Raw genomic sequence first — 25,171 nt, 5'->3', positions numbered from 1 at the left:
CCTGGGACTCCTATGGATCAGGAATGGTGTGGCCAGCAGGAGCAGGGCAGTGATTCTTCCCCTGTACTCAGCACTGGTTGGGCAGCACCTTGAGTGCTGTGTCCAGGTCTGAGCCCTCAATTTAGGAGAAATATGGAGAGGCTGGTGCATGTCCAGAGCAGGGGCAAGGAGGCTGGTGAGGGGTCTGGAACACAAGTCCTGTGAGGAGCAGCTGGGGGAGCTGGGGTTGTTTATCCTGGAGAAGAGGAAATTCAGGGGAGACCTCATCACTCTCTACAACTCCCTGACAGGAGGGTGCAGCCAGGTGAGGGCCGGGCTCTTTTCTCAGGGAACACCAGCAGGACAAGAGGGCACAGCCTTAAGCTGTACCAGGGGAGCTTTAGGCTAGACATTAGGAAAACTTCTTCACAAAAATGATGATTTGGCATTGGAATAGGCTGCTCAGGGAGGTAGGTGAGTCACCATTCCTGGAGATGTTTAAGGAAAGACTGGATGTGGCACTGAGTGCCATGATCTGGGTGACAAGGTGGTGTTGGGTCACAGGTTGGACGTGATGCTCTCCAAGGTCTTTTCCAGCCAGGGAGATTCTGTGATGATTGTGACACTGCAGGGCCCTGGGGCAGCAAGGGGCCATTGTGACACTGCAGAAATGAAGGAAACATGTTTGACACCTTGGTGCCTCTTGGGACCAAGAGGCCATTGTGACACTGTGGAACCAAGGAGAGCATTGCTGCACTGTGAGACCTCATGGAACCAAGGATCCACTGTGACACTGCGGGGCCCAAGGTTCCAAGAGACTTTGTGACACCATGGGGTCCCATGGAGCCAAAGGGACATTGTGACACTGGGAGGACTCATGGAATCATGGGGACCATTGTGACACTCTAGGACCTCATGGAACCCTGGTGAGATCAAGTAGGCTGGGAGTGTGATGTGCTGGAGGGTAGGAAGGCTCTGCAGAGGGACCTGGATAGGCTGGATCCAGGGCTCAAATCCAACAAGGTGAGGTTTAACAAGACCAAGTGCTAGATCCTGCACTTTGGCCACAACAACCCCTGCAGTGCTCCAGGCTGGGCACAGAGTGGCTGGACAGCAGCCAGGCAGAAAGGGACCTGGGGGCACTGATGGACAGCAGGCTGGACATGAGCCAGCAGTGGTCCCAGGTGGCCAAGAAGGCCAATGGCAGCTGGCCTGGATCAGGAATGGTGTGGCCAGCAGGAGCAGGGCAGTGATTCTTCCCCTGTGCTCAGCACTGGTGAGGCTGCACCTCGAGTGCTGTGTCCAGTTCTGGACCCCCAAATTAGGAAGGACATGGAGGGTCTGGAGTGAGTCCAGAGAAGGGAAACAAGGCTGGTGAGGGGTCTGGAACACAACTCCTGTGAGGAGCAGCTGGGGGAGCTGGGGATGTTTATCCTGGAGAAGAGGAGGCTCAGGGAGACAAGGAGGTGTCAGGACACAGGTTGGACTTGATGATCTCCAAGGTCTTTTCCAGCCTGGCTGATTCTGTGATTCCCTGAAACCACCCCTGCAGAAATATCAGGATTAGCCCAGGGGCTCCTCTTCAGCAGGTCCAGCAACCCAGGTCCCTCAGCTTCTCCACACAGCCCCAAAGCCCATCCTGTCAGTCCTGCAGAGCCTCCCCAGCCCCTCCTCATTGCCCACAACAGGGAGCCCCACACCCAGACACAGCAGCCCAGATGTGCCCCCCTGGCCTGTGGTGCCTCTGGCAAGGGAACAGCACGAGGCACTGCAGGACCCTGCAGAGAATTCCTGCAGCACTTGGAGGATGATCCTGCTCCCCAAGGGACGTTCCCATGGTGCCAGTTCAGGAACTGAAATGGGGAGTGGGGCCAGAGAAGAAAGGGCAAAAAGAGATGGGCTGTTTGCAGGGAAGGGAACAGAGATGGGCAATAGGAATAAATGTGGATCAGGAAAGAGGAAAGAAAGCAAAGGTGAAGCAAAGAAATGCTGAGGACAGATTGGGAGTGGCTGCCAGGCAGCCCTGGCTCTGAGCAACAACATCTGCAGTGGGACAGGAAACTCACAGCTGATGGGAACAAACTTTCTGGCTGCCTTCAGAGGCCACAACAAACCTGAGTGGTTTCCCTGCCGTCCCCCAGCCCTTGCTGGCCCCAGGGGCTGATGGCATTTGTGCTCACTCAGCTCCATGTCCCCACAGCAGCACCATGGGCGTGCTGACCCTGCTGTGTGCAATGCAAACAGGGGCTCCTGAGCCAGTGCTGCCGTGTGTGTGCCTGCAAGGATGGGGCTCCTGTGTGAGCTGGGGGAGAGGCCAGGGCTGCAGAGGGGGGATGTTGTTGGCAGGTGCATGAGGACGCTCTGGGACACTGCCCTGGGGTGTCCAGCACAGTGGGGATGGATCAGCCCCTGCTCTGCTGCTCCTTGCCAGGGTGTCCCCCTTGCAGGGAGCTTGCAGAGCACCAGCCATGCTGTTTGCCCCCAGCCTGCCCATGGCCAGCCTGGGGCTGCTCCCGGGGCTTTTCTGTGCTCAGCATTGGGCTGGCCAAGTGTTGTGGAGAGAACCTGGCCAAGGAGCCTGGAGCCCCCAGGCCCTGCCCTGAGGCGTCAGTGCTCCCCCAGCAGTGCCCATGGCCTGTCCCTGCTGCAGCCCTGGCACTGCCACCCCCAGGGCTGTGCCCGGCCCCCAGAGCACTCAGGCCCTGCAGCAACACGAGGGCCAGGAGGGCAGCGGGGCAGTGGCACGGGAGCAGCACTGGCAACACCAAGTGCTGCTGCTGCTGGCACAGCTGCTGTGTCAGCACTGATCTGCCCCAGCTCTGCACACAGACATTGCTGCTGCAGCTCCAGAGAAGGGAACAAAAGGGGAATTTCTGGTAAAAACTCTGTGGTGAGATCCTTTATTTCTTTGGAAGCTATTAAGAGCACAGCTCCTCATTGACACAGTCTGTGTGTCATAGAAAAGGTGAACAGAAACAAAAACAGAAAAACAAGAAAAATGACATTTCTTAAAGGGCAGTATTAAAAAAATAAAACAAAGGAAATAAAAGAACAAGCCAACATCCAAACCAAAACAATCCAAACTAACAAGTACAATCAAAGACTACTTATATTACAAATGATATGCAGCAATTGGCCAGCAGTTTACTTTTTCTGAAATCGTCCAGTGATCAGTGTCCACACTGCAGCCTTGAGCTCCTGGTTCCTCAGGCTGTAGATGAGAGGGTTCAGGGTTGGAGGCGCCACCGAATACAGAACTGAGAGTGTCAGCTCCAGGGATGTGGAGGAGATGGAGCGGGGCTTCAGGTAGGCAAATGTGCCAGTGCTGAGGAACAGAGAGACCACGGCCAGGTGAGGGAGGCAGGTGGAAAAGGCTTTGTGCCGTCCCTGCTCAGAGGGGATCCTCAGCACAACCCTGAATATTTGCACATAGGAGAAAACCATGAACACAAAACAGCCAAAGGCTAAGCAGGCACTAACAGCAAGGAGCCCAAGTTCCCTGAGACAGGATTTACAGCAGGAGAGCTTGAGGATGTGTGGGATTTCACAGAAGAACTGGCCCAGGGCATTGCCCTTGCACAGGGGCAGGGAAAATGTATTGGCCGTGTGCAGCAGAGCATTGAAAAAGCCACTGGCCCAGGCAGCTGCTGCCATGTGGGCACAAGCTCTGCTGCCCAGGAGGGTCCCGTAGTGGAGGGGTTTGCAGATGGACACGTAGCGGTCGTAGCTCATGATGGTCAGGAGGGAAAACTCAGTTCCAATGAAGAAGAAAAACAGAAATACCTGAGCAGCACATCCTTCATAGGAGATGTGTCTGGTGTCCCAGAGGGAATTGTGCATGGCTTTGGGGACAGTGGTGCAGATGGAGCCCAGGTCAGTGAGGGCCAGGTTGAGCAGGAAGAAGAACATGGGGGTGTGCAGGTGGTGGCCGCAGGCTACGGCGCTGATGATGAGGCCGTTGGCCAGGAGGGCAGCCAGGGAGATGGCCAGGAAGAGGCAGAAGTGCAGGAGCTGCAGCTGCCGCGTGTCTGCCAATGGCAGCAGGAGGAAGTGGCTGATGGAGCTGCTGTTGGACATTTCTTCACTCTGGGCATGGTGGACAGTTGAAAGAAAACATTGACAAGCTGGGACAGGTTTCCGTGGGTCACTCCTATGCTATTTTCTTACATATTCACTGAAAATTCTCTTGGGGGAAATTTCACATTCCTTTTTCTTTTTTAGTTTTGAGTTCAGCTTTTTGCTGCTGAGTTACTGCCTCATCTTCAGCATTGCTCTTAGACTGAACACTGTGAAGCCCAGAGAGAAAACAGGGCTCCCTGTGCCCCACTGCATTCAGACCTGCTGGTGACACACAGGTGCCGTTTGCTCATTACACCTGCCACTATTTCAGGGTGATCTCAGTTAAAACATTTTTGAAAATAAAGTGGGCTTTTTGACAACTCATGTTTAAAAATTGTTTTCTTAAACCCCTTCTCTCTTTACTTGTGCACATGGACATCAAGGGATTCAAAGGTTTGCTCCGGCTCTCTGCTGCTTGCAGTTGTGCATACTGGGAGCTGTTTCTATCTAAGCTCTGTCCCTGCCAGTGCTCCCAGATCCCAGCCCAGCCCTGGGGGCTCAGCTCTGCCCTGCACACCCCTGCCAGCACAGGGCACTGCCCAGGGCCATCTCCCTGCCAGCAGGGCCTTAAGGGCACCTCACACAAACTGAGATGCTGCAAGCCAAGGTGCTGCTGCTGCTGTCTGTAGGCACAGGAGGGTGAGGAGGCACTTTGTGAGGGAGATGGGAGGCAGATGTGCTGATGGCCAGTGGGACAGTGCAGCAGTGTCAGTGACACAGACACAGCTGACAGCCCCTTTGCCTTGCCTTGAGGAGAAAGCTGAGAGCAGCCCTGGCCATGCAGCACCATCTCCACAGCAGGAGGAATCTGCCCTGATGGGGGTAGCTCCTTGCACCTCCAACTTCTCCCCACAGTCCATGGGGAGCTGCCAGGCAGGCTGAGAGCTGTCCCTGGCAGGTGGCACATGGCCTGGGCTGGCCAAGAGCCCTGAGGGCTGCAGGAGCTGCTCTGCAGGACAGCCCTGGGCAGCCCTGGCTGCAGCCCCAGCTTCAGCCCCTGCAGCCGTCCCTGGCAGCAGGAGCCGTCCTGCCCTGTCCCTCTGACAGTGCCCAGGGCAGCCCCGCTCTGCAGCACATCCTCATCTTCCTCCTCCTCCTCCTCTGTCTCAGAGAAACTGGGAGAGTCCTCCTGACACATCCCCCAGGCTGTGGGCTGTGCTGGCTCCAGGAGATCCCTCCAGGAGCACAGGGGACATTGCCCTGCACCCACACACTCACCATGTCCAGGGCTGTGAAGATGTTTCCCCAAGTGCAGTCTCAGCTCAATGTCTTCCCAGTCCTGATTGCCTTGAGCCTGTCTGTGCCTGGCTCCTGTCCCCTCAGTGCCTGCAGGCAGTGCCCTCAGCCCTGCTGTACTGGGAGAGGAGCTGCTCCTCAGCACAAATGTCTTTATGAAGCTTTTCTTGGTTGCCAGGAGCTGCCTCTGTGCCAAGAGCCCAGCCCAGCTCATCAGCACAGACACAGCACAAGGACTTTAATGACCCTCTCAGGGCTTTGGTGCTGAGTCCCTGGACATCAATCCCTGAGAGAGAGCTTTAGAAACCTCTCAAGAACTCAAATTCAGCTTCAAACTCCAAAGTTTCTTGAAGTTGTAATGGGTCTCAGTGAGGGACACAACTCAGAAATTGTCCCCAGGTTCCAGTTAGAGCTGGAGGCAGTGATCACAGGTGGGGACAAACAAGGGAAAGATGTCTCTGATGCTGAGCAAACTTGACTGTGTTTCAGGAATCCAAAAGGCCAAGGGTTGAGCCCCAGCCCCTGGCAAGGCAGATCCTGTCCCTCCCTCATTGCTCAGGGCTCTTCCCGGCCCACTGGGCTCTGGCCATGTGCAATGCCAAGGGCAGCACCATGGGGCGGCCCCTGCCAGGCTGCTGAGCAGGGACAAGGAGGCAATGAGGCCCCAGCACAGCAAGGCTCACTTGTCCCCTGCTGGCCTCAGGCCCAGGGCCAGCCTGCATGGCCCAAGTGCTGCAGGAGTTGGCTGTGTCAGGGCCTTTCAGCTGCTGCCCATCCCTGTGCCCTCTGCAGCCCAGGCTGTCCTACGGTGTCCATGCCCTGCGCCTCTGTCCCTGCAGGCTGTCGTCATCCCCCGGCTGCCCCACCTCGCTGGCCCCTTCCTTTGCTGACAGCTCTGCCTCCTGCCTGCCTCTGCCTGCACACACAAAGCCTTGGGCTTGATGTCAAATGGGTTCATTCAAGTTTTACTGTCCCTGTGAACTTTCACCAGAGGAACAAGGCATGCAGGGGCTGCTTTCCCTGCAGGGACTGCCAGAAAAGAAGAAAAAGGCATCTGGCTCAAAGGTGCAGTGATAGAAAAAACAAGGACTGATCCTGGGAACTTGGGGTGGGTTTTATAGGAATGGGTAAATTGTAATACATGTGTAATGACTGAATATACGCCACACACTTAGAGAATAATGTGTCCATGTAATGTTAGGAGTTATCCCACATTGGACCTCAGACCTGAAAAAAATGATGTCCTTTTTAACATCAAATTAGTGTTAGGGTGTCCTATTCTGATATTTTGGAGATTTGCTGGCCGCTGGGACTCACAGAACCAAGGAGTGAAATATTCCACTATGGAACCTCAAGGAACAAAGGGGCCTTTTGACACTGTGGGAGCTCATGGAACCAAAATCCATTTTGACAGAATGGGACCACATGGAACTTATGGTCCACTGTGACACGGCAGATCCAGGGAGACCATTGTGACACTGAGAAACCTCCTGGAACCAAAAGTCCATTGTGACAGAGAAAGGCCTCATGGAACCAAGGGGCCATTGTGACACCGCAGATCCAAGGAGGCCATGGTGACACTGTGGAACCTCCTGCAACCATGGGTGCATTGTGACACTGTGGGGCCTCACAGAGACAAGGAGTCCAATGTGACACTGCAGGGCCTCACAGAACCAAGGTGACCATGTTATGGCACAGAACCTCATGGAACAAATGGTCCATGGTGACACTGCAGAATTATTGCTGAGAGTATGAAAGCTCATGGAACCAGAAGTTCATTGTGACCAAGGGGCCATTGTGACACTGTGGATCCAAGGAGACCATTGTGACACTGAGGAACCTCATGGAACCAAAGATCCATTGTTACACTGTGGGGACTCATGGAACCAAAGGTCCATTGTGACATTGCCGGGCCTCATGGAACAATGGAGACTATTATGAAAACGAATCACAGAGGCAATGAAGTTGGGAAAGACATTTGAAATCATCATGTCCAACCTAACATCACTTCATCAGCTAAACCATGGCTCCGTGTGCCATGTGCAGTCTGTTTTTAAATGCCACCAGAGACAGTGACTCCAGCACCTCCCCGGGCAGAAGATTCCAGTGCCAAATCACTCTCTGAGTGAAGAATTTTTCTCCTGATGTCAAACCTAAACTACCCCTGGCTCATCTTCAGACTGTGTCCTCTCACTATGTCAGTGGTTGCCTGGGAGAAGAAACTGACCCCCACCTGACTCCAACCTCTGTTCAGGGAGTTGTAGAGAGTCCCACTGGAGACCATTGTAGCCATTGGGGCCATTGTAGCACAGCAAGGCCTCATGGAATCACGGGGACCACAGTGACAGTGTGGGGCTCCATGGAAAGAAGGGACCATTCTGACACCGTGGAACCAAGGAGATTTTTATGCAGTCCAGGGCATCATGGTACAAAGGAGACCATTTTTACAATGGTTTGAGGCTTTCTGAAAGTCAAGGGCTATTGTGGCATTTTGGGGCATTTTGGAAACAAGGAGACCCTAGTGACACTGTGGGGTCTCATGGAATCAATGGTCTGTTGTGACACTGCAGGGCCCTATGGAATCATGGAGACTATTGTGACACTACAGGGGATGCCTTGGAGTGGCTACCTAGAACAGAGGCTAGACAAGGTTAAGAGAATAAAGTGAGTATTTATTAAAGGCCTTCAATAGATTCACCTTGGGCAGTCAAAAGCCTCCCAGAGGCTACACCCAAGATGGACAGTGGTGATGAGTTTTTCAGACAGATTTAAGTTTGGTTCATTTGGTATCAGAGGTTAATCCTCCAATTACAGCTTCAGGCAATGAAGCCATATTCCCTCAGTTTTCTCAGCCCTGAACTCACTTTTGTTGATATTTTTCAGAGCCTGAGACTGTAGGGTGTCCTTAAGTTTCAGGCTAGAGGAATTGTTTTGTCTGACCAAAATGTGAAGACAGTTAACTAACATTTTGTATGGAGTTTAGAGTTATGCACTATTGAGTATAAGATTTGAAAAATAGAAAGGCTAAAATCTTAAGGCATCACAGGCCTCATTGAACCAAGGGGCCACTGTGACACTTTGTGGCCTCATGGAACCAAGGAGACCCTTCTGACATTGTGAGTCCCCACGGAACCAAGGGTCCATTGGGATACTGTGGCACCAAGGAGACCCCTGTGACATTGCAAGTGATTATGGAAACAAGGGACCATTGTGACATTGTGCAGCCCCAGTGAAACAAGAGGCCAGTGTGACACAGCTGGGCCTCATGGAACCAAGGATCCAATATGACACAACCATGGTGGCACTGCAGGACCACATGGATCCAAGGGAACAGGTAGCAGGTCTGCTTGGCTTGGCCTGACTGGTCCAACTGCCCTTGGCATCTTGAGGGTCTCTTCTCATGTGCCCCTGAAACCCTGGGCTTTCCTTCACATGGAAAAGAACTGTCCTTCTCATCCAGGCACCCCTTGCCAAAATGAGATTTCCCCCTCCAAAAGTCTCAATATCTGTGATTGCTCCCAAACAAAAGTTGCCATTTCCAACATTCTGGCTGCCCTTGGCTTCCTTGGGACTGGGTCTCACTGGTCTTCAAACACTGGGGCTCCATGCTTTCTTTCCTATGGAAAAGAACCATCCCTCCTGTACAGGTACCCATGGCGAAAATTGGTGCTTTTCCTCCAGAATTCCTATCTGCAAGGGTTTCTCCCAGACAGAAACTGCCAGGACAGTCATATCTGTCTGGCCTTTGCCTCTGGTGGCTGCAGTTCCTGAGGCCATGAAACACGGGGGATTAATGGATTCCTTCCTGTGGAGACATGGTGAAAGTGTGGGGCCCCATGGAGAACCATGGAGACCATTGTGACACTGTGGGGCGTTCTGAAATGAAAGGGCCATTGTGACACTGTGGGGACACCAGGGATCCAAGAGATTATTGTGACACTGTGGTGACCCTGTGGAACCACGGACATTATTGTGGCACTGCTGGGCTGTATGGAAGCAAGGCACCATTTTGACACTGTGGGATCTCATGGAACCAAGGACATCACTGTGGCCCTGCTGGGCCGCATGGTGCCAAGGGCCCAGTGTGAAGCAGCAGGGCTTTGTGGAACCAAGAGGCCATTGTTGCATTCCAGGGCCTGGTGCAGCCCAAGGGCCCTTGTGATCCTGCAGGGCACCGTGGATCCATGGAGACCATTGTGGCATTGCAAGGCCCCACGGAATCATGGAGACCATTGTGACACTGTGGGGAACCAAAGGGCCATTGTGACCCTGCAGGGCCTCATGGCAGCAAGGGACCATTGTGACACTTCAGAAGCAAGGAGAGCATTGTGGAAGTCTGAAGCCCCATGGAATTAAGGCGAGAGCTCAGGAGATAAAACCCACTCGTGTCAGCTGAGCTCTGTGACTCTGCAGGGCCAGGACGTTCCAGCAGGTGTGTGCTGCTGTGCCAGTCCCCTGGCAGGGATCTCAGACAGGCAGGTGCAGCACTGAGGAGCTTGGTCTGTGGCCTTGGTGGCATGGCCAGTGTGAGAAGGTGCCCCAGGGCTTTGAGCATCCCTCCAGCCTCTTCCATCAGCCACTTCCAGACCTGGGCTCTCACCCCAGTTTCTTGGTCTATTTGTTCTGTGCTTATCTCCTTCCTCCTGCCCATTTCAGCACTGCTCTAGGGGCAGCATCAGCCCTGCCCGGGCTCCCTCCTCACCCAGCCCTTGGCAGAGCCCAGAGCAGGGCTCTCTGTGACCCCTGGCACGGGATGTGGGTGCTGGGACTGGACACTGAGGTGTGGAGTGGACACTCTGGTGGGGAACATTTGCCCACCCAAACCACTCCCTGTGCTGTGCCGTGTCTGATGAGGGGATGTGGGGCCTGTGCTGGCCAGGGGGGCTGTGCTGCCTCAGGGACAAATGACAGGCATGAGCCACAGCACAACGACCAGGAGGTGGAAGTGAGGACAAGCTACAGAGGAGGAATTCAGAAATCTGCCCTGAGCGTGTGTTCGTGTGTTCAGGAAAGGCAAAGCCCAGCTGGAGCTGATGGAGGCTGCAGGCAACACCCAGAGCAAACTCAATTCATGGCTGTGTTAGAATTCAAAATGCAAGGGTCTGTAAGCCAAAGCTTAGAATTAAACACAGTTAAGTAGAGATAGCTTTAGTTTGGAATGTAAGATCTAGAAGAAATAAAGGTACTTACAAAGGGAACAAGAAGTTTTAGAGTGCAGCAATGTAAGTTTGTGTGTCAGGATATAATTGTCTAAGAAAGTTCACTCTGTATTATGGGTCAGTAAGGCGAAATATCTTAGTATTGAATTAGAAACCTAAATATCTCTGTTAACAGTGTTTTATTGGTTAATAAATCCTGAAAAGACCTTGTAGCCATAAGTCTTCTGACTTCTAAGCCATGCTGTGAACATCTGTAAGACAAACTTACCCTTTCTGCCTGGATAGAAAATTAAAAAAATAAATCACACATTCTAAAGCAACTCAGAAGTCCTGTCTCTCTGTTTCATTCAGAAAAGAAAAAATCCCCACCAAAAAATTGTAACATAAAAATAATAAGCCCACACTTTAAAAACATGTCTTAAAAAAATAAACTCACATTTTAAAAATATATTGTAAATACAATAAACCCACACCTGGGGACACTTTCTCAGTCATGCCCCTCAGAGGGACCCTTTAGAACTTCAGGAAACTTTGGACTCTGAATCTGACTTTGAATTCTTGAGAGGTTTCTTTTCCTCCTTTACCCTATTTTTGCCTACCTGACATCATTGTCATCAATTTTCTGCTCTAATTCAACCCTTGGGAGACTTTCTCCTTCATATTTATCAGCGGGACTCACTAAAAGTAAGAGAAACTTTGGACTCTGAATCTGACTTTGAATTCTTGAGAGGTTTCTTCAGCTCCCTCTCAGGGACTGATGCTCAGGGACTCAGCCCCAACCCCGAGAGGGTCATTAAAGTCCTTGTGCTGTGTCTGTGCTGCTGAGCTGGGCTGGGCTCCTGGCAAGGGCAGCACTGCAGAGAGAGCCAATATTTCCAAAATATTATTTGGAGCTCCTTGGCAGCACCAAATGCACCACGGGGCTCACTGGGATCAAGCAAGTCCTGACAAACAATGGTTCTGCAATGATTTCCCTCTGGTCCAGTGCAGTTCATTAGGAAGGTTTTCAACACCAGATATGGAGAAATATTTGAAAGAGCTTCTTAAAAATATCCATTCCTATTTTCAAGGGCGTATTTTATTACTGTTCTCTTTAGAGCAGAGGTGATTGCAGCATTCTGTGATTGATGTTGATCCAGGGTCTCTCCTCAGAAGGTCTGGCAAAGAGGAGTTTTGTATTTTTGGTTTTTTTAAAGCAATCTAAAACTCCTAATGTTCCCCACTGCAAACAGACACACTCCTCAGGTGTGTGCCAGCCCAAGGTTCCACCAAAACCACTGCAGAGCTGCCCTGGGCCAGCTGTGAGGGTGGATGTTGGGGCTACACAGAGACACACTGAGGACATTCCAGGATGTACTGGGAGTGATACTGGGCCATACTGGGGCAAACTGGGGATAATGTGAGTAATACTTGGACAAACTAGGGACACTGGGAACACTGTGGGGAAGTCTGGCAGACACTGGCACATACTGTGGATGACACTGGGGGGAACTGGAAGGGACTGGGCATGAACTAAGGTGTACTGGGAGAGACTGGAGAGTACTGGTAGGGCCTCGAGGGGCAGTGGGAATGGACTGGGCTGTACTGGGGATGAACTGGGCTGTACAGGAAGGGCCTGGTGGTGCACTGGGATTCTAGTGGGCTGTACTGGGGATGAACTGGGCTGTACTGGGAGGGCTTGAATGGTCTGTTCCTGCCTACGCCACCTCCCATTTGTCGAGGCTCCCGCCCATCATCGCCCGCAGCCAATCAGCTCCAGAGATCGTGGCATCATGGGCGGTGCCTAGACTCGACGCCATCTTTTCTTTTTGCCTATAACTCCCATCATGCCCCACACACCAGTTGAGCCCCATTGGAGCCGGGAGTAAAACACCCATCATGCACCGCGCTCCCCAGCACCCCGGTATCTGCCCCCGACATGTCCCGTAAGTGTCCCCCAGAGCCTCCAGGATTCCTAAGGTCCCCCTCAGCGCCCATTCGGGACCACCCCAAAAGCATCCCCAGATCCTATGGAAGCTCCCAACCCCACAGATTCCTGTTACAGTCACTTCTGGGAGTTCAACTTCTGTCATTCCCTGGGTCCCCCAGAGTCCCTCAGAACACAGGTCTGTGCCTAAAACTCCTGCCCTTCCCTGCGCCCTAAAGAGCCCGGTTAGAGCTTCCCAAGCTCCCCCCAAGTGCCCCCAAACCGTTCATGTTCCCTCCTAAGCACCTCAAGTTGTGACTGGGACGCAAAAGTGTCCCCCAGGTGCCTTCCCGGACCCCCAAACATCCACTTCCTGGACTACAGCTCCCATCATGCTCTGCGGTTCCCATAGAGTGCTATTGCAGCCGTGACTTCATCTCCCATCATGCACCGCGCCCCACCGAGAGACATTGTAGCTGCACCTACAACTCCCATGATGCTCCGCGGCCCCATTAAACCATGTTATACCTGTGCCTACAACTCCCATCATCCCCCGCACCCCGGAAAGCCCCATTAGAGCCCCCCAAGTGCCCGCCCAGACCCCAAATGGCCCCAGATTCCCCTCCCTGACCCCCAAGTGCCCCCCTGGACCCCCAAGAGCTTCCCCGGACCCTGAAGTTTCTGTCAGAATCCTTAAGTGACCACCTGGCTTCCTGAAGTGTCCTCCAGACCCTCAAGTTCTCTCTAAATTCCCTCCCCAGACCCAAAACTTCCTGAAATATAACCCAGAACATATCTTCATGGGCCCCAAAGTGGCCCTGTTTTATCCTGTCTGTGAAAATGATTAAAAAGATGAGAAAGGGATTAACATAGGACGAGTTATCATAAACAGGGAGAAATCAATGGCCAATAGTGACCAATTAATTAATGAAGTGAATTGTGTTACTTAGAATGAATGACCATTAATTTTTCTGATTGCTAAAAATGCATAGATTTTTTCATCTAATTAGAAAAATTAGGTATAAAAAAGTAATAACATTATTATAAAAATGAAAGCATAATTATACTTTCATTACTTAATTAAATTACAATATTAATAATAAATTTATAGAGGGGTTTTTATGTTTTAGGATGGCAGTCCCAGCTAGGCAATGTCAGACATGGTGAGGCTGGGGGTGAGGAGCAGCTTGTCCAAACAGGGTTGGCCTGCAAGGGGCTCATTCTTCTGCAAGCCCAGACCTCCTAAGGAGACATTCAGCACCAAGATCACTTAAGGAATGCTTCAGTCAGCCCTTCTCTGAACTGTAAAATAAAAATAATATGGCCTTGATCAAAACCAAAATTCCTTCTCTTCTCACTGGCAAGGCAAGCTCTGTCTCCTGCTGTTCACAAACAGAGAAGGGCTGGAGGGAGATGTGGTGCTCAGAGGCTCTTTGGGGTACAGTGACCATGAAATAATGCAGTTTTTTAATATTCTGTGAAAGAAGAAGGATCATCAACAAAACTTCTACACTGGACCTACAGAGAGCAGACTTTGGACTATTCAGAATGCAGAATTGGGGATAATTGAATTGTTGGGTTTTTTTTAAGGGAAACAGCTCTTAAAGGATCCAGGAAGAATGGAGACACTTCAAGAAAGGAATCTTGAAGGAGAAGAAGCAGCCTGTCCCTCACTTTCCTCACAGAGGAAAGAGAGCTAGAGAGGAAAATAACTGGCCCGGCTAGGCAGGGAGCTTTTACCAGGAAGTCATGGAGAAAATAAGGTGCATTACCTTTGGACAGAGGGGCAGTCAACTCAGGAAACATTTAGAGAAGTTGTTAGGGCATGCAGAAAGAAAATCAGAGGTGAAAGCTCAAATGAGGAGTTAACCTGGCTGCTTCTGTGAAGGATAACAAAAATGATTTTATAAATGCATTAATGGCAAAAGGAGAACCACAGAAAATCTCCATTCCTTTCTTGGGGGGGATGTGTTTACCAAAGATGAGGAAAAGGCTGAAGTATTCAACCCCTTCTTTGCCTCAGTTTTCAACCATAAGCCAGGTTGTCCTCAGGACAAGTGTTCTCCTGAGCTGGTAGATGGGGACAGGGAGCAGAACAGACCCCTGGAATCCAGGGGGAAGCAGCTGGGGACCTGCTGAGCCACTCAGATGCTCACAGGTGTCTCTGGGACCAGATGGGATCCATCCCAGGGGGATGAGGGAGCTGCTGGATGAGCTGCCCAAGGTGCTCTCCATCATTTCTCATCAGTGCTGGCTCAGCAGGGAGGTGCCAGAGGACTGGAGGTGCCAATGTGAGCCCATCCCCAAGAAGGGCTGGAAGGAGGATGTGGGGAACTGCAGGCCTGTCAGCCTGACCTGGGTGCCTGGTGAGGTGATGGAACAGATCACCTTGAGTGCCATCACAGGGCACCTCCAGGCTGGCTGAGGGATCAGAGCCAGCCAGCGTGGATTTCAATATCTGCATTGATGATCTGGATCAGGGCATGGAGTGCAGCTTCAGGAAATGTGCAGATGGCACCAAGCTGGGTGTGAGTGAGGATGTGCTGGAGGGTAGGAGGGCTCTGCAGAGGGGCCTGGACAGGCTGGATCCAGGGCCCAAATCCAACAAGGTGAGGTTTAACAAGACCAAGTGCTGGGTCCTGCACTTTGGCCACAACAACCCCTGCAGTGCTCCAGGCTGGGGACAGAGTGGCTGGAGAGCAGCCAGGCAGAAAGGGACCTGGGGGCACTGATGGACAGCAGGCTGGACATGAGCCAGCAGTGTGCCCAGGTGGCCAAGAAGGCCAATGGCAGCTGGCCTGGATCAGCAATGGTGTGGCCAGCAGGAGCAGGGCAGTGATTCTTCCCCTGTGCTCAGCACTGGTTTGGCAGCACCTCGAGTGCTGTGTCCAGTTCTGGGCCCCCAATTTAGGAAGGACATGGAGAGGCTGGAAAGAAAGCAAAGATGAAGAGGAACTGGTCAGGGCATTTTAAGGCATATATATCCATAAGGCATATAGGCAGAATAAGAACATAAGAATATAAGAATAAATATGAAGTACAAGTAAAAGTAGAAGTACAAGTACAAGTACAGTTAGAAGAACAAGAAGAAGCACATTAGAAGAAATAATTATAATAAGAAGGAAATGAATAATAATAGGAAGAATGATAATAGAAATACCAATATTTAGAAATAGTGGTAGTAGTAAAACTAATAATAATTTTAAGCATAGATATAAGAAGAATAATATAGACACTAAGAAGAAGAAGTTGAAGAAGAAGAGAAGGAAGAGGAAGACGAAGAAATAGAAGTAGTAGAAAATAATTATAATAAAAATAACAAATTTATGATTATAATAATAATTTTTATTAATGTTATCAAGTTAAAATGCACATCCACACATCTTCTAGAGTCACAGTATAGTCTGGCTTCAGAAGGAACTCAAAAATCCACTCCTGAATAAAGAGGCTGAGACCAGCCCAGCCCATCCCTCCTTCACCTGACTGCAGCTTTGGCCTGGGACTTGAGCTGCCAAACAGCACCTGAGGTACCATAAAGGTGACACCACTGATCAATTCTCTCTGCTCTAGGGACAAGGACACAGCACTGAGGCAGGAGAATGTATCCCAAGAAAGCCAAAGCCAGCAGGTGTCCTGAAAATCAGCTTGGGCCAGGCTGGGGCTGGGGGAGGCCGTAGCCCACAGGCTCATCTGCTGAGGCCACTGTTGAGGAATGGCTTTCTGATCAGGGCCATGGGTCTTTGGATGCATTGTTCAAACAATCCCCCTGTTGATCAGAATAAGACAGGCTGTTCATCATTTTGCAAGTGTTGCAGTGTGTGCTGATGTGACAAGGACACTGTAATCTTGTCATCCTGCTCTATGTAACTTGAGAGAAGTTTCTCATGAGAACGAGAAAGAACCCTGGCAAGAAGAAGCAGCAAGGCAGAAATGTGTGTGCGACCAATCAAAATGTGACTGCTGTACTTGTTGCTGGCTAAGTGAATAAAAAGCCATTGTAACAGAGAATAAACGGCGCTTGCTTTATCAATCATATTGATTGTCTGCATGCCTCCCCTCGCCGCCACTCGCCCCACCCTGCAGTTTGGCGCCCGGAACAGGGACCCCCACTCCTTGTTCTGGTTAGCGAAGGGAGATCAGAGCAGCACCGGTAGCAGCGACCGGGGAGCGGAAGATCGGGTGACGCTGGTGTAAGAATCGTGATCTGTGCTTGAACTGCCTTACAGGAGGAGTTCACCGTCTGAGGAAGGGCTGAACCTGCAAAGGCTGCACATTTCTATACATGTAAGGGACAGTTGCCGGCTATGGATAAAACGGATAATGAGGTAGCCTTTCATTTATTTATACGCTTTTTAGAAAAATGGGGAGTAAAGGATATTGACCTCAAAAAAGAACTGGCAGGTCTGATTGCCTTTGAAAAGGCATCAGGATTTTTTAAGGACAGTGGAGATTTGTTTGTGGTAGATGAGTGGAATAAATTTGGTCAGGTATTGTGGGATACGGTTATAGATGACTCTAAACCAGCTAAAAATCTTATGAAACCTTGGCGGGCAGTAACAAAGTGCTTGCAGAGGCATTTAACTGAGAAGCAGGTTGCTGCAGTGGCATCCTCTCACTTAAATGCAGGAACAGCTGCTGCAGAGTCGGATGCAGGCAGACTGAAGTTAGGAGTTCAGTCCGTGCCTATTCCTCCGACGGGAGGTCCGGTGCGAGTTAGCCGCCAACCGGAGTCAGAGACCGATCGTGCACGACCCTCTGCCCCGCTGATGGATAGTGATGAGGATAATGATTCATTGTCCCCAGGGGAGGAGGCTGAGATAGACGAGGAGGCAGCCAGAGATCATGGGGATGGTAATGACTGTTTGATTAGCATGAGAAGTGAGAAAGACAAGAAAGGGATTGAGAAAAGGAAAAAGGGAGGAGCTCGAATTCCCCAAGTAGATTGGAAAGCAATTCAAAGAACAGCAATGGAGAATCAGGATTATAAGTTTGTAGCAGATATAGGAGAGGATATTTTAGCCTTCCCAGTTGTATATACACCGAGTGAGGGAGGACTTGCTGGAGAATACAATGCTATTGATTGGAGACTGCTGATGCAGTTGTGACAAACCGTAAATGAGACAGGGGCAATAAACAGTGCAGATGTTCAGGAATGGGTGAAAGGGGCATTGCTGAGACAGTGTGTGTTAGAGAATTCTAACCCTTTTACAAGGAACATACTAGTGACATTGCCGGCTGATGCTTCAGTTGAGGAAATGTTAGAAAGAATGAGCAGAGTGCCCGTAGATCATCAAGCCTTGTTAGTAAAAGCAGTGAAGGAATTAGGGAAAGATTTGGTGCAGACACAGCAACAAGCTTTCGCAGCAGCCCTCGCTCCTCTTCGCCTGAACTCACCTCAAAAGGAAGGAGTCCCACGGTCCAAGGACAAGTGTCATCGCTGTGGATGCAGAGGACACCTGCGGCATCAATGCAAAGTACAAAAGGTGTGGTGCCCACAGTGCCAAATGAATAACCACAGCTTGGAAGCTTGTCGCCGAAAGTCAAAAAACGATGGACTGAGAGCGAGAAGTGGCGGCTCGCAGACCCCAACAGCGGCTCAGGTGACAACAGCGCCACCTTGCGCCTGCCAGTGCAATCAGCAGCCAGGCTCCAACCCGCCACCTCAGGGAGCCTCGGACTGGCCCTGGCAACCGCAATAGACGGCACCCTGATCGACAACAGACCACAGAAAGGTCCCACTGGACTAAAAGGACCATTGATTATTGGAGGCCAAGCCCATGGAGCATTGTTATTGGGTCGGTCCTCCAGCAGAATGAAGGGACTTTTTGTATTACCTGGACTTAATGATGTGGATTATAATGGAGAAATCTGCATTATGGTTCAAACACATTTCACACCAATGTATATCCCTAAAGGAAGCAGGATCGCACAGTTTATACCTATGCAGCAGTTAACAGTGGCAATGACTCCAGCTAATAAGGAAGAAAGAGGTGGGAAAGGATTTGGATCTACAGGTGGACTTGCATTATTGACACTTTCAATGGAAAATCGTCCTGTTGTAAATGCAGTTATTAAGTGTGGCCGACAAACTCTACGTCTTCCTGTCCTTTTAGACCCCGGCTCGGACTTGCCTATCATTTGCCAATTGATTTGACCACCACAATGTCCACTACAAAGAATGATGGGAGGAGTAGAAGGAGTGGGTGGAGCTGCTATTGCACAGCGAAGCCGAGATATAGTCCAAGTTACGATAGATGGCAAAACTGTTTCTATCTATGTCACCATAATGCCACTGCCAGAAAAGGTTAATGCACTGATTGGAAGAGATGTGCTGACCTCTTTAGGCTTTGTCCTAACAACAGAGAGACCTTTTCCCTCGGGGCCATTGGATGGACTTTCCCGATTCAGCTGAAATGGCTGACTGATCAGCCGGTATGGATCGACCAGTGGCCACTGGAAAAGGAAAGTCTACAACAGGTTCAGATGTTAGTTCAGGAGCAATTAAATCAAGGACATTTAAAATTATCCACAATCCCATGGAACACTCCTATTTTTGTGATAAAGAAAAAATCTGGGACATATCACTTGCTGCATGACTTAAGAGCAGTGAATGCAGAGATGCAGACCGTGAGAGCCTTGCAGCCTGGACTGCCTAATCCAGCAATGATCCCAGAGCATTGGAATTTACTGATTGTGGATCTCAAAGACTGTTTTTTCACAATTCCCTTACATCCAGAGGACACACAGCGTTTTGCTTTTACAGTTCCATCCATTAATCGAGAAGCACCTGAGCAGAGCTTTGAATGGGTGGTTCTACTGCAAGGAATGAAGAACAGTCCCACTCTATGTCAGCTGTTTGTGGCTCGTGCATTACAACCCATTCGAATTGCATGGCCAGATGCCATGATCTACCACTACATGGATGACATATCAGTGGCTCAGAAACAACCCGTGAATCCACAACAAGAGAAATTCTTGACACAACAGTTCCTGCAACAAGGTTTATCAATTGCCCCAGAAAAAGTTCAGCGTTTTCCTACGTGGAAATATTTGGGATGGAAAATTGATAATGCCACAATTAGGCCACAAAAGTTAACTATCAAAATGGACATAAAACATTTAAATGATGGACAAAAACTCATGGGAGACTTACAGTGGCTACGACCAGTGGTTGGGATTACTAATGAACAGTTGGAAGTTTTGTGACCACTGTTGAAAGGAACTGATCCCACTGCTCCAGTAAGGCTCTCGCCCTTGCAGAATAACATGATTAAGCAGTTGAGCACTATAATTGCACAGCGAGTGGTCGATCATCTTGACCCTGACCTTCCAATTGATCTTACCATTCTAATTGGGCCATCACAGTTGCTTGGTGCACTTACACAGCAGAAAAAGGAAAAGGGGGAGCAAGAGGAGGTCAAAGTTCTTGAATGGCTATTTCCACACCTGCAACCACGAAAGACGATCCAGCAAAAAGTTGAGGACTTGGCTGAACTTACTTGTGAAAGAAGAACTCGAATAGTGCAGGTGTTGGGCAAGGAGCCTGGAACCATCTACTTGCCTCTTCAAAGAGAAGAGCTGGAGTGGTACCTGCGGAATTCTCAACTGTTACAAACTAGTCTCCTGAGTGAAGCACAGGACATCAATGTCAGCTCACTTAAAGTTTCAGTGCTTAAGTGGATGAGCCAGCAGAACTGGTTACAGATTCCAAAATATAGTGCACAGCCTCTCCAAGGAGCAGTTACAGTTTTTACTGATGCAGGAAGAAAATCACAGCGTGCTGCTGCCACGTGGCATGATGGCTCTAAATGGCATCATATCATTTTACAAGCAGAGACTGAAGACTCCTTACAAACTTTGGAACTGAGAGCAGTTGTTTGGTCTTTTAAAAAATGGCCAAGAGACAGGTTAAATGTTATAACTGACTCTGTGTGTGGCTGTAGCTGCAAGAATTGAAGATGCCTGAATCAAGGACATACAGAACCCTCAGCTTTTTGAGCTGTTGAGACAACTGCAAGCATGCATCAATGAAAGGAAGAAATCATATGCTCTCTTGCATATTAGAAGCCACAAATGAACCCAAGTTTTGGGAGAAGGCAATATGAGTGCAGACCAATTGGTCTCTGTGTCAGAGCCAATTAATGAATTCACCAAGGCCCTTGAAGCTCATGCTACATTTCATCAAAATGCCCGTGTGTTGCATTTCCGAGATGCATTGTAAATGGTACATTCCATGAACCCTGCTGTGTCCTGTATCTTTGTCCCTCTCCCCTCCTGGCCATACAGGGCTGGCTGGGATCCAATTTCTCCCCGCCCCCCTTTCTGGACCCTAGATAAGGTCAGTACCCCCTGGCCTCTCTCTCTTTTCCCCTCTTTTTCCCCTCTTTTCTCCCCCTCCCTCTTTCCCTCGCTACCCACGAGAAATAAACCCTGTAACTTCATCAGGGGAAAGAGCCTCCTTTGTTATCTTATTTACGTCCATGAGTCAAGGGCCCAGGGAAACTTCACCCTAACACCTGAGCTAGACCGGAGGAAGGGTGAAAAACCCCATTTTAGGGCCAAGCAAAAGCCTCACCCCTGGCTTACACAAGTATTTCAACATCACGATGGAGGAGGCCAGAGGAATAGTCCGAGCATGCCCTACCTGTAGCCATCATGGCCCAGGTCTCGGTGTTGGGGTTAATCCTTGAGGCTTAGGCCCAAATGAAGTATGGCAAATGGATGTTACACATGTATCGGAATTTGGCCAACTCAAACATGTGCATGTTACAGTGGACACATATAGTCACTTTATTTGGGCCATGGCACAAACTGGAGAAAGGGCCTTACACGTGACTCGACACTTAACTTACTGCTTTGCAGTCATGGGGGTTCCTAAACAATTAAAGATGGAAAATGGTCCAGCCTATGTCAGTGAAAGGCTGAGAAAATTTTGTCAGCTGTGGGGTATACAGCATCCCACTGGGGTTACTCATTCCCCTACCAGCCAGGCAATTGAGGAATGAGCAAATCAGACTTTAAAGTTATACCTTGGGAAATTTCAAAACATAACAGATGTGCAAGAAAGACTAGCCAAAGCACCGTGTGTGATGAATTACCTTTGTATATTTGCTAAACAGAATGTTCCCGTGGCATATGTTCACAGTGGACTTGAGGATACAAAAAGTAAAGAGGAAAAACCCTTTTTTGTGTTATACAGGGACCCTGTGTCAGGGATGTGGAAAGGCCCAGCAGAGGTTCGCTATGTTGGCCGTGGTTCTATGTGTGTGCTTACCCCTACAGGTCCTCTGTGGGTGCCGAGCAAGTGGACACGGCCAGCAGTGAAGGGGCCCGATAGTCTGGGGCCAGGCAGCATCGGCTGGGATATGGCCCTGTCCTCCTGGCATTCCAACATGTAATTCTTCTAATTTGAATGCTACCCTTGAGAGCTGGGATCAATGGGCACTGCATCTCCATACAGCCTCCACAAAACCTCAAGAATTGGAGCTTTTAGGGTCTGTAAAGGCGGATGGCTGTGTAAACTTTAACTGGACAAATGCAAAGACCCAGGTTGTAATTTATCTGCTGTTAGTGTTAATTCTTCCTTACTGGTATATGGCAATGAGTCACTTTGGTGTGGTTATACAGCTCCCAATCGATCTGTGTCAAGCAATACTCCCATTCAATTACCACCTGGATACTTTCTTATTTGTGGTGATAGAGCTTGGTCTGGAATTCCTTCTTGGCTGAGAGGTGGACCTTGTACACTGGGGAGATTGTCATTGTTGGCACGAAATACATCAATGATTTTAAATGTATCCAGACATCACAGAGCAAAACTTATGACTCACCAATTTAGCAATGAATGTAGAGACAATGTTAAATTTTGGTCTCCTGGTGCAATAATAGCAGTTTCAGCCTTAGCACCCGCAGTTGCTTCCTCAGGTGCCTTAGCAACCCTCAGCAGGTTAGGCTGTTGGCTTGCAAAGCAAACCAATGCAACATCACGAGCCTTGTCAGATCCTTTGTTAGATGTGGACTCTGTTAGACATGCTACACTACAGAATCAGGCAGCAATTGATTTCTTACTGTTAGCTCAAGGACATGGTTGTGATGAATTTGAAGGGATGTGCTGCATGAACCTGACTGATCACTCTCAGTCAATTCATAAGCAATTAGCAGAGCTTAAGCGGCTTACTAAAGAGCTTCAAATTCAGGATGGGTTAGGCCTGGAAGGATGGCTGAAATCCCTGGGTTTGGGACCATGGCTTACCAGCCTGGTACAGCACCTGATCACCATCGAGATAATTGTATTGATTGTGATTATTTGTGTGCCTTGTTTGATTCAATGCTTGTGATGAATGTTAAATGATGCTACAGCAGCAGCTACTCAACGAGCATTGGTTGTACAAAAAGAGAAAGGGGGAATTGTTGAGGAATGGCTTGCTGATCAGGGCCATGGGTCTTTGGAGGCATTATTTGAACAATCCCCTTGTTTATCAGATCAAGACAGGCTGTTCATCATTTCACAAGTGTTGCAATGTGTGCTGATGTGACAAGGACACTGTAATCTTGTCATCCTGCTCTATGTAACTTTAGAGAAGTTTCTCATGAGAACAAGGAAGAACCCTGGCAAAAAGAAACATTAATGTAGAGATCTGTGTACACCAATCAAAATGTGACAGCTGTATGAGTTGCTTGCTAAGAGTATAAAAAGCCATTGTAACAGAGAATAAACAGAGCTTGCTTTATCAATTCCCTGGATCCGCAGTATCACTATGGACCATAGGTTTCATGCAGCTTTGCTGTGTCACACTGGCTCCTTGGTTCCATGAAGCCCCACTGTAGAACAACGGAATCTTGGTCCCATGCGGTTCTGGACTGTCACAATGGTGTCCTTGGTTCTGGACTCTAACAACGGACCCTTGGTTCCACGAGGTTCCATTACGTCACAATGCTCTCCTTGGTTCCACAAGGCCTTGCTTTGTCACAATGGCCCCTTGGTTCCATGAGCTTCCCTAGTGTCACCATGGTCTCCTGGGATCTGCATTGTCACAATGGACAATTGGTTGCATGGGAGCCTGCTGTGTCACAAGAGAGCCTTAGTTCCATGAGGTTCTGGACTGTCACAGTGGTCTCCCTGCTTCAACGAGGCCCTGGAGTGTCACAAGGGCTGCTTGGTTCTGGGAGCTTCCACAACGTCCCAATGGTCTCCTTGTTTCTGCAGTGTCATAGTGGACTCTTGGTTCCATGAGGTTCCTAAATGTCACAGGTCTCCTTGGTTCCATGTGGCCCTGCTGTGTCACCACAGCCCCTTGGTTCCAGGAGTTTCTGGGCTGTCAGCAGTGGTTCCTTTGTTCCAATCAGGCACCGCTGTGTCACACTGCACCCTGGCTTCCATGAAGTTCTTCAGTGTCACAGTGGCCCCTTGGATCCATGCGGTCCCATAGTGTCACCATGGTCTCCTTGGATCTGCATTGTCATCAGGGACCATTGGTTCCACGTGGCCCGGCTGTGTCACAGTGATGTGGATTCCGTAATTGCCTTCAGTGTCACAATGGAGCCTTGTTTGTGTGAGGCTCTCAACTGTCACAATTGTCTCCTTGGTTCCATCAGCCCCCGCTGTGTCACAAGGGTCCCCTTGGTTCCATGAGCACACCAAAGCTTTGCATAAACATTGAGCAGCACCTGCTTAACACACCTGGGAACATCTGTCTGCATTCAAAAGAGAGGTCCCAGCTGAGAAAGGCACCAGCAGCTTCCATCTGCAACAGAGATGCAGGGAAAGGACAGGGACAGAGAATTCAGCTGCAAGACTCTGAGAATTCTGCATCCAGACATCATTTCTGCTCACACTGTCCCTAGTAGAAAGGTGTCATCATTCCAGGCAGCCTGTACTCAGCATGTGCTTCTACAGTGGGGCTTTGTCGTTTAGGAAACCTGCTCAGGCTTTTCCCTTCTTTCCTCACAAACAGGAATACTTGTCCTGGGCCTGGATGCAGGCAGAGCCCTGAGGAGAGCAGGTGGGACATGGTGCAGTGGGCAGGGACAGCCAGCTGCAGAGTTCAGGGGGAAGGGCTTCTGGTGCAGGGCCAGGGATGTCAGTCCCAGCTGGGCCCTGTCACACACGGTGAGGCTGGGCTTGGGGAGCAGCTTGTCCAAACAGGGTCAGCCTGCAAGGGGTTCATTCTTCTGTGTATGCAGACCTGCTTAGGAGAAATTCAGGATCAAGATCACTTGGGGAATGCTTCTATCAGGATTTCTCTGAACTGAAAAATAAAAACATGCTCGATAAAAAAAAAGAAAAAGTAATGAGCTGCACACTGAAATCTTCCTCCTTAAGAGAACTCCAAACTGAACTCCAAGCAGCTGCACAAGGCCTGGAGACTGGAAGACATTGGAAAGAAGACAAAGAGCTCCTGAGAGCTTTCTGTATTTTAATGATCCCCACGGTGGATTTGGGGCTGAGTCCAGGAGCCCCAGGCACTGAGAGAAGGTTGAAGAAGCTGCTCAAGGAGTCAGAAGCAAAACTGCAAGTCCCTTGGAGCATCAGTGGCCCCACTGAGGGCAGGGAGTGCCAAAGGCTCCCCAGGGAGTGGTGAGAGCAGATCCTTGGGGCCAGGATTGCAGGAGCCCGAGGCTGTGAGCAGGGAACTGCAATGCTGAGCAAGGCCTGGGCTGGGTGGAGGAAGCAGAAAGGCCAAGGCCTGAGCCCAGGCCTGGCCCAGCAGGGCCTGTCCCTCACAGGTGGCTCGGGGCTGTTCCTGGGGCACTGGGATGGGAGAGGCAGCAA

The 25,171-nt window shown here is 50.0% G+C and overlaps 1 protein-coding gene across 1 annotated transcript; it reads right to left on the bottom strand.

Moving 5' to 3' along the window:
* Positions 1–3,123: 3,123 nt before the first annotated feature.
* LOC148217459 (olfactory receptor 14A16-like) lies at positions 3,124–4,056 on the bottom strand. The gene has a single exon (XM_088158643.1). The coding sequence runs from the start codon at positions 4,054–4,056 to the stop codon at positions 3,124–3,126; it is 933 nt and encodes a 310-aa protein (XP_088014769.1).
* Positions 4,057–25,171: the final 21,115 nt, after the last annotated feature.

This window comes from Sturnus vulgaris, unplaced genomic scaffold (genome assembly GCF_052056855.1).
Source record: "Sturnus vulgaris isolate bStuVul1 unplaced genomic scaffold, bStuVul1.hap1 Scaffold_84, whole genome shotgun sequence".
In the NCBI taxonomy this organism is placed as follows: domain Eukaryota; kingdom Metazoa; phylum Chordata; class Aves; order Passeriformes; family Sturnidae; genus Sturnus; species Sturnus vulgaris.
Note: the sequence above shows the minus strand (reverse complement) of the source record. Positions and strands in the feature narration are given on the sequence as shown.